This window comes from Arachis hypogaea, chromosome 8 (assembly GCF_003086295.3).
Source record: "Arachis hypogaea cultivar Tifrunner chromosome 8, arahy.Tifrunner.gnm2.J5K5, whole genome shotgun sequence".
In the NCBI taxonomy this organism is placed as follows: Eukaryota; Viridiplantae; Streptophyta; class Magnoliopsida; order Fabales; family Fabaceae; genus Arachis; species Arachis hypogaea.
Window position 1 is genome coordinate 32,142,362 of NC_092043.1, and position 10,065 is coordinate 32,152,426.

General features: G+C 31.1%; 1 protein-coding gene across 4 annotated transcripts; it reads right to left on the reverse strand.

The window, feature by feature from the left end:
* Positions 1–178: 178 nt before the first annotated feature.
* LOC112707024 (uncharacterized) lies at positions 179–6,272 on the reverse strand. Of its 4 annotated transcripts, none has more exons than XM_025758578.3 (14): positions 6,012–6,272; positions 5,594–5,716; positions 5,337–5,470; positions 4,987–5,025; positions 4,820–4,912; positions 4,566–4,682; positions 3,849–3,944; positions 3,030–3,143; positions 2,605–2,658; positions 2,428–2,475; positions 1,871–2,021; positions 1,416–1,581; positions 931–1,000; positions 179–602 (listed from the first exon to the last, which is right to left on the reverse strand). In XM_025758578.3, the coding sequence occupies exons 2-14, from the start codon at positions 5,670–5,672 to the stop codon at positions 354–356; spliced, it is 1,410 nt and encodes a 469-aa protein (XP_025614363.1). In that variant the 5' UTR covers positions 5,673–5,716; positions 6,012–6,272; the 3' UTR covers positions 179–353. The 4 variants fall into 4 exon arrangements, with proteins under 4 accessions (XP_025614363.1, XP_072057211.1, XP_072057210.1 ...); XM_072201110.1 differs by having other exon boundaries at positions 5,159–5,470; positions 6,012–6,174; XM_072201109.1 differs by having other exon boundaries at positions 5,894–6,017.
* Positions 6,273–10,065: the final 3,793 nt, after the last annotated feature.

Genomic DNA, 10,065 nt, shown 5'->3' on the forward strand with positions numbered 1-10,065 from the left:
CTTACGGTTACCAATCTCTTCACTCTAGAGTATCTTTTTTCAAAGGTAAAGGGATGAATATCGTGCAAAGTGAGTATCCCCATTACTCTATGATATCTCGGACCCTATTTTTTTTTCTTTTTTCATCAGCCCAAAGGCATGCTTGCTAGGGATCCTAATGAAATTGTTATAGAAAGAATTTGCTAATAATGAACACTATAATAATTGAATAAACTGTTTTTCTTCTGCGAATAAAGAATGACATTTTCTAAGTGTGGGGAAGCCATTGAAACAACAAAATGGAATGGAGATCCCCTAACGACAAAATATACCTTGAAAATGATACTACCAAAAGCATCAAAATGCTCTCTAGCCTATACATTGTGGTTGGAATGAAGCAATTTCTCTTCCTCGTTTGAGATGTCTGTGACCTGTACGTGTGATTTGGCATTCATCTTGCTCAACTCATTTTCGACACGGAAAAAGACCCACTGGAAGCGGCGGAAAATTTCTAAGGCTGCAATGGTGAACACTGTCAGGTAATTATGGCGAAGATGTGCAGAAAGCTTGTATGTCCACGTGCAACGAAGGACTAGGTTGCTTCCAATTACCCAAAAGTAAACCTGTGATCCCAAGTAATACAATGTTATAAACAACTTCAGATTCTTAGGAAGATATTGCTCTTTTTCTTTTGTCAGTTCTAAATTGTTCTCTTTTTTGTTTTATCAAGTTTGTCTTCACACATTCAACAGATCAATCAAAATCACATTAACAATATAATGTTAATAAACTTAATAATAGCATCCGTAAGACCCTCTTCAAGCTCCATCTTTTTCTTCACATTGCTAAGAACTGTGAAAAGAGAAGTGTTTCTTGAAAATTTTCACATAAATGGTCCACTCTTGGAAGGGAAAGAAAACTAGGGAACTCAAGCACATAAATAATCCTTACCCATCTCCTTCCATGTAATAGATGTGAGAGTGTATGTGGCTTGCTGAACTTGAATATTCGAGTGAGGCCACTGGGAAAGAAAAAGAAAAATTTATCAAAAAGCATGTCACAAGACACTCATCCGCTTAGAAATGAAATAATAGTTATACTTCTGGGAAGAAAAATAATGTTTTCCAGTTTTGACCGTAACAGCCTTGCTTTTGTGGCATGGGGAAGGGGTGTGAGACACAAGAAAAAAAAGAAAGGATGAATCGTAGTAGAGGGAATTAATAATTTGTCACAGAAGGTGGGGCTTTGGGGCCCCTAGAAATGCTGCAGGGTCTATCTTGCTTTTTTCTTTTCATTGGTGTTCTGTTTTTCATTCTATCTTTGAGAGATTACACAGACTTAATTACAATGCAAGAAGTTCATCTCATATTTTCCTAAAGATTTCGCAGTCTCTATCTATGTTTTAGAGATGCATCGTAAACAAATATTAGGCAAACCTTAGGTCCCAATCTCTATTCACATCCCAGTAGAAAGAGTACGATGAATTCACAACACTTGACAGAAGCCAGAGAGGCCTATAAAAGTTTGTCCACTTATCAGGGAAGACGTGATATTTAAGGGCCGAGAGAAAGATAACTGGCACTGCGGTTGAATATTTTAAAGCTGAAACCATAACCAAAAGACAAAAGATGAGTTGAAAACGTGATGGGTTGATCATTAATGATTAAAGAACTCGATCAGTAAAAGAAAGAACGTAGAAAACCAGCAGTTAAATTACAAACAAAAGAATATGATTAACTAAAGCAGTATAAAAGACTCCAACATTAAAACGAATAATGTATTACATCAATTTCCTAAACCTGCAAAATTTAGACCAGCAATTGATAACTAAAAAAAGTTCTGAATAGGAAACAAAAAGACAGCATGATTTAAGGTAATAAATAGCTCTTACCATTCAAAAGACAAGTTTTCTCCCCAGTATCTTTGTACTGACGGAGACATTGGTTTAGACGGAAAAGATAAGGCAAGACAAGCACTAAAGGGATTGCAACAGAGTGACTGCCACACACAGAATCAGCTTCCAACCAAGCAATTGTGGCAACCTACAAGGGTTTTGGAAAATGGATCCCCTAATTAGAGAAGTCAATCAAGCATCTTGAGAGCCAAGAACAAAAGATACAAGTCTAGAAACTAAAAATTTTAACTGTTAATGTACAAGCTCTATGAAAAAGGAGAATGGTAAGAATGCTTAAATCTGTAGACAAATTACAAATATCAATATTATAGAGTCCACAGTGCTGGTTTTTTTCTCGAGAATATTTTGAACAAAATTAAGGAAACTTGTTCCATGACTTCAGTGCTATATATATGTGTGTATATATAAATCATATGCATAAACTTGACAACATTCTGCCATAATCAAAATAGGAGTCCCATAAGTTACATAAAATCACAAAAAGTTAACTCTAAATAGTAAAAGGCATTAACATCAACCAATCAGAACCAAACCTGCCGATGTACCATCCTACATACAGAACGCTCCAGATCAGAAAAAACCTGCATAAAATCATAATCTAAATAAATGAAGGAGTGAATTAATAAAAAAGTTAGAAACCAAAATTTAGATAAACAAATATGTTGATTCTAAATTTCCTAGAGAAACATATCTTCAAAAGCAAAGCAGACCTTTGCCATGGAAGTGAAAATATCAGCCAAGAAGAAATCAGAGAATGATATTGCCTGTTTACATGAAAATACAAAAATATCATATATTCAAACATAGTTCCAACAAAATATAAAATAAAAATTGGTTAAGGAATAATATGAAGTTTGCTAAAGTTCAGGCTCACATATGAAATTCCTAAGAATCTAAAAAAAAGAGAGAAAAAAATATAATTCTCTAAAGCTTAACATCAATAGTTCCCAAGTATCTCTGAGGAAGGAGAGGACACAAGTTTCAAACCAATGTGGCAATGCCTCTTCAAGGGTTTTTTACTTTTTCCTTGTCCACATAATAGTGTATTTTGTGTAACTCACAATGTTATTGATTGACAACAGGCACCCATCATGAACTTATTAAAACAATATATCCAATTAAGAGCAAAACTTGCCTGCAATGGGAAAACTATATGCCAGCATGTCCTTAAGAAGTAATATCGAGTTGAAAAATAAAAGATATCAAAGGGGAATATCAACAACAATACAACACCAGCATATAGGAGCACCTGAACAGAAGTACAAGGAAAACTTAGAACTCTTGCAACAACTGAAAAAAAAAGCAGGAAATGGAATTAAATATTTGCCAATCATAAATAAATTATTAAAAAAAATTATATGTATTAACTTCATAAAATCATCAAAGTCATACTAACTATAATTTTCACTGATGATAATGTGATATGAAGAGATATAACACTTATCTCCGACAAGAAATCCAAATTAATAAAGTTGTCAAGTATCCATAGGAAGAACATGTTCATCCATCAAAATATGCCAGAGTATTTTTCGTAGTAAGAAAAACCAATAAATTGTCTCCCTTCCCGTCTCTAATTACCCGTTCACCCACTGCATTGAGTTTGAACTGAGGACATCATTGAATACCAAAAAGATCAACTCCGAGTCCCATCTCAGCATAATAACATTATGCAACTTTTTAAATTGATACTCTAATTAACAAGATGCAGTCTGCAGAGCACCTCTGCAACCGCATCCCAGTAACATGAGCAGTACTCATTCCCAAAGATGATTTGAAGCTAATGTGGTGCAATTCTTGGACCAGTGCTTCAAACTTATTGGCTTTTTGTCAATGAAACCGAACACTTGAAAAGGGTAACAGACAATTTAAATATAATGTTGAAATGTTGAACAGACAATCTTAAAGGTCTAAACTGAGAAAGAAGAACTAGTAAGAGTGGATGCATCTATTACACTGGTTGTGAGGCAGCATATGAAACTTCTCCATGAGAATAAAGATAAATATATGCCGTCATACTGGTTGGAACAATAATCGTCATCCATGTGGCACACTGCAACAGTGAACAACAAACCAGTCAAGCATTCAAGAGTCAAGACAAACAAAACTTAGAAAGTCCACTGAAGAAAGGAAAGAAACTGTGTAAAATGAAAACCATGAAAAGATGGCAATTGTTTTACATAGTCACACTGAAGGCAAAGCACCAAAAACTAATGCAAAGATTCATTAAACGAAAAATGAATAATAGCACATTTAGTACACATATCACAGAATAATCATTCGATTTCTACATGTACTCCAGTGGAATAAAGGTTCCTTTATTCCTTAGTCTGCTAAAAATATTAAACATCATTAAATTCCATGGCTTTATCCCACAAAGAATAATTATTCGTTCCCAGACAAATGGGAAGGATGATTATTCAAAACCTGAAAAGAATTCATATTTGCTCTGTTTCTTTGTTTATCTCTACTTATACTAGGGATAATAAAAGTAGAACTGATAATAAAGGAAGTACAAATCCATTCCAAAGCAAACCATATATTGGAACAGAAATGGTCAAATGGCTGCAGCAGTCCAAATCAGTCCACTCACATTTCTATTGCCATTGCAACACTGCAAAAAATTAATCCATTTGCAAAACACCGCATAGGTCAAAGTGATGGTAGATGTTACCTTCCATATTTCTCTGTGAGTAAGGTAATTTTGATCGAGATCAAATATTCTTGCATAATTGACACCAGCCTGAGCAAAAAACCATAAGTTGATTCCCCAAAGCCAAACCATTAAAGCCTGCATTGCAAAAATAAGATGAACACATTGATACAACAAAGGATGCAAATAAAAAATTAAAATATCATTTAATTCTCTCAAACCCAGATGCAGATATGCTCATGGATAAACAGACTCTAGTAGAGAGGAAAACTAACCGCAAGAAGAAGCGGGTTAAAATACAAAAATGCCTCATATAGAAACAGATCCCGCTTGTCAGCACTCATTCTCATGACAGAATCCCATCCAATCTGCAATTTCACAATGTCCAATAAGATTGTGGCAATACTAAGTCATTAAGTTTAGTGGAATAGGAGATACAGACCTTGCAACAGATGAAGGCCCAAACAAGGAACAAGAATACCTGGAAATCCATCTCAATCAGATTCTACAAAAGAGTAAAAGAACCAGAGCAGAGAGAGGGGGCAGGTGGAGGGAATGAAGAAAAGCAGTAGAAGGTGGCATGCAATAGGGATAGAGCCAGAATTGCAGCTCACATTTACAATTATTCTTCTATCTTCGAAAGCATCAAATTCAAATACAACAGTAAAACCACAAGAATGAAATGTAAGCATTCCATCAGTGAGTCAAACAAGTTCGAATTTGTTGAGAACGACGTCACCAATACATGATATAAATGGTATTATCTTCAAAAGTATGACAAGGTATAAAAACCTTGAATCTCCACAGGAAAATAGGCGAGGGCATTATCCCAGAGGCACTAATTGGTGCCACGCCACCCTTGGAATCGTTCACCTCCCCAGAATACAAGAAACCCTCCTCAGCACCATTTTCCACCTCATGCTCATCTGGTTAAAACAAACTATGTAAGTTGTACAGGACCAAAGCTAAAGTAGAAAATATGCACACAATGAAAAGTTAAGGGGAAAAAAAAGCAGCATATATGCTACTAAAAGAAAAAGATCAGTTACCAAGATCAGAGACAACAGCTCTGCTCCCAGATTTCCTCAAATGCGGACTATTAGCAGGAACAGCAAGTCCTCCAAACATAGATGACAAAGTTCAATCCGCTATGCACTAATTCCGCCAATAACCTGCCAGCATGCAGAGAAAATTGAGTAAAGAAATCAACATAATTATCAGCAAATAGAGGATTATCAACATAATTATCAGTAAATAGGGGATTATCAGCATGCTCATTACATATAATATAGGAGCTAACATTGTAAGATTTCAGAAACTATTAACAAACAAACAAAAAGACCTTATACATTAAAGATAAAAATTTAAGCCGGTGTTGTGTGCGTTGAAAAATGATGAATTAAGCAGATCTATGAAGCTTTGGAGAGAGAAAGAGAGAGAAAGTGGCGTAAAGAGTAGACAACGAACCTAATCGAACAATCGGCGTTGATGTGAAGATGAATTTTGCGTGGAGTGTGTGTGAATAAGGGATCTCACATCATGATGGTGATGGAGCACGATTCTGAGTTTTGAAGAGAATCAGAAGAAATGAGTAAAGGCCATGCATAATTTTGCACATTACTCTTGCTGCAGCAAAACCCACTTTGCTAATTTCACTTTTAAGGGGACCTCTTCGGCAATTTCCCAAGCCTACTTATGCTAATTGACACCCCACCCCTCAAGTTTCACAAAATTAAAACAAGTTATCCACAAGCGAAAGTATAGGGAGCCAATGGGTTAAACCTACAATGCGTACAATAGAGATTTAGGAAGTATTAGAGATATGAGTCCCGCTAGAGAGACGACGACTTATTTGTACAATGTGTACAATAGGTTATATGAGTTACAAAATGAACATCTCACATACTATCTAGAATAACTATCCGAGTATTAGGATAATAAACATCTTTCCAAAAGATTAAACTGATTTTCAGGTTCACCAAATATCGAATCTAAAACTCTAATACCATATCATGATACCATTCATCCTAAAAGTTTCAGCTGATGGAAAAATATAACACTAATGGTTATATCTCTAATACTCTCTAAATCTCTATTGAACACATTGTACAAATATTCCATTTGTTCCAGATACTTTCCTATATATATATATATATATATATATATATATATATATATATATATATATATATATATATATATATACTATCTAAAAAGTACAGAACAAAAACAAGTTATCTTTGATTAGGTAAATTTAACAAAAAATCAAAATTTATAACCTACTATTTTATTATTGCCTCTAATAATAGGTCTCTCTTACAATGTTTTATTCCCTATTTAGAAATAAACAGGACTTTTAGAAATGATGAAAAAGGAACCAGGTAGACATATATCACTAAAAATTAAAATCAAACTAGATATAAGAATATCACTAAAAATGTAAAATCTAAATGGATATAACTTATAAGAATGTAATTTCTCTCTTCTTATTATTCATTTAATTCACTTATATTTTAAAGTGATCTAGAAAATACAACTTCTTAGTTCTTATAAGTATTTGAGGTTCGTTTGAAAGTTCTTAAAAAATATTAGTGTTAATATGTTTGTGCATTTATTTAATATACACTTTCATTACTTAAAAATTTATCACTATTTTTATATATTCAATTATCTTTTTGGATATATTGTATTTATTGACTAACAGCTGTACTGAGGGAAATTAAGGGGGAAAAATCATATATACAAATAAGTTATATTGTATAGTTTATATTTTTAACAACTTGTTAATATTTATTACTTTTAAATTAATGTCAATAAAATATTGAAAATAGCAGAAAGTGTGCAATAAAACTGATTTGTTCTTATCATTTTTTTTATTGTAATACAAATTTTTTCCTTCAATTTCATTGATAGTAGTTACGAAATTAAGGTATAGAATATAGAATATATATTTTAAATTTCGCTTAAAACTGTAAAATTGAGAGATGATATATAAAAATATAGTTTTTCTATTGTCATTTAAATTAGAAAATATATAATTTTTTATATAAATAAAAAACATCATCATTAACCCTAAAATAATACCAATAAACAAAAGAAATAATTGGTTCATGGTAGTGCGGGGCCTTTGGACACGGCATGTTCTACATTCAATATTCATAGTTAAGACTTCAGAGGCAAAGTTTTACCTCTTGAGCACTCCATTCCCACTACACTAACACTACTAACTCGCCATTAATTATGGCTGCAAATATATAACCCGCTTAAAGCTGAAGTTGATGTTGCAAACAGGAACAACTCTCTTAAGCAATGAACAATCTGTGAGAAAGCAAAATAAACTTTTGATAATTAAACAATTTAATTTGAATTAGAAGAAATTGAGTAAACACCTAATTCAATCTATATATATTTTCACGAAAAATAAGGTGATTTTTGTTAAAAAAAAGATACTTTGATTTTCAATCTTTTTATTTTGAGATATAATATGATTTTTTTGTTAAAAAAATTATTAAATAGCAAAAATTAATTTTATGGAATATTTTATTTATAATTTGTGAGGTTTTAAATTTTCAAAAATTCACAAATTATTAATACAATTATTTTTTTAAAAAAAATTATTCTTAGTGGTTAAATAGAAAAAGACCATAACTATAAATAATATTAGAGAAAAAAAAGTGATTGCAATATGAAAAAATTTAAAAAAATAGCATCAAACAAGAAATGAGAAAAAATATTAATATTGATATGGTATTGGTATTAGTGATGATATGATAGAAGAGATAATGATAATAATAAAGTATGGTTACACAATAAAAATAATAGAGATAAAACATAAAAGTGATAATGATAAAAATAAAAAAGGTGTAGTAATAGTAGTGATAGTTGGTTCTATTATTAAAATTTTTTTGTGAAAGTTTAAAATCCCCATAAAAATAATTGTTGTTATTATTTAATAATTTTTTTAACGGAGAAATATTATCCCAAAATAAATAAGTTAAGAGTCAAAGTGTCTCTTCTTTTTAGGATAGAAATCGTCTTGTCCTTTATTAAATTAAAATAGATAAGGATCAGATTAATTTTTCACTCGAAGAAATATAAAATTTTGAGGAAAAAAAATTACAACTACATTGTGATGAATTTAAAATCAATTTGAATAGAAAGATAAAAACTTTGTGAAGCTTGTGGTGTGGTTAAAGATAATGATTTATGGTTAAATATTTTAATTTTGTTTACAATTCACATAAATTCTTAACTTATGAATAAGTGGCTTGACTAGTTTAATTTGGTATGATAGAAGTAACAATGTAGTAAGAGTTATAAAAAATTATAATGTTTTGTTTTGTGTGTTGTGTCTTGATATTTGTTTTGTTACTAAGTCATAAGTTACTCTTTTGGCTAGAGAATATTGGTTTTATATTTGGTATCTTCTCTTTATATTTTGGTTGAATGTTTACACTATTTGATTTGGTATTTTAAGTGTAATTGAGATTTGGTTTTAAGTTGAGTATCATAAATAACCATTTATATCTCTCTGTCCGAAATTTGGTTTGGGTAGAACGGTTATCCGTTTAGGATCTTTTGGAAGGTATTTAATTAAGGTGAAATCGCGTAACCAATTACCACTTTGTATCTCGTTAAAAATTTAGTTCGAGTAAGGTAGTTACTTAATTTTATAACTTGTTATATCATGCTTATTTAATAAAATATTTGGTGTTCATTTTATGTTAATTGTGCAAATTTTCATGCTGTCATTAAAAACACCTCATTTTTTAATAATAGTATTAGAACTGTTGATTAAATTCTGTGCCAATTTATTTAAAAATGTCTTGTTGAAAATACATATATGTCCTAGATTCAATTTGTTATTGGCTCTAGTGCAAATAGGAGATTATTAGAGATAAATATGTATGTCCAAGAAAATACTATCATGAATTATTATTATTATTATTATTATTATTATTATTATTATTATTATAAGAATAAACATTTATAATTTATGATAGTGTCCTTAATTAAAATTAGAAACGAATAATTACGATAGGAAACGTAATAATGAGATATACGTTTTTAAGTAATTTTAATTTAAATTGTTCTTAATCGTAGAATCACTAAAAATGGGACATTAGTGATTCGGATATATATATATACTCCTAATGGTTATAGTTACCGTATATTTGTCAATAGGATATTCTTATGATGAACATAATATTAGAATTCTCCTTTGACCTGTGACTATCATAGTAATTGATAATGTATTTATTATACTTTGATTCTGGACACCTAACATTCTACGGTGTTAGTTGAATGGACATTAGGTGTGATTTAAATACTTGTAGAATTAATAATGATTAGTCAAAATGGAATCCATCAACTATGGTAATGAGTTTGAGCTCTACGATTATAATGAATGAAATAAACAATGCCTTGGCCAAGGGGTTTGAATGAATTAAGAAATGAGTTTCTTAAGTCATTCATAATTCATTATAATAATGATAACAAGTTAGAGTTTGGCAATCAAACC

What these genes read in the sequence shown, in the direction of transcription:
- LOC112707024 (XM_025758578.3), bottom strand. Translation starts at nt 5,672, where the DNA reads ATGTTTGGAGGACTTGCTGTTCCTGCTAATAGTCCGCATTTGAGGAAA. An exon ending in TTAACCCGCTTCTTCTTGCG is followed by an intron (nt 4,683 to 4,819) that starts GTTAGTTTTCCT and finishes TTTGCAATGCAG; the next exon opens with GCTTTAATGGTTTGGCTTTG. An exon ending in ATATAGTTTTCCCATTGCAG is followed by an intron (nt 2,659 to 3,029) that starts GCAAGTTTTGCT and finishes TCATGTAAACAG; the next exon opens with GCAATATCATTCTCTGATTT.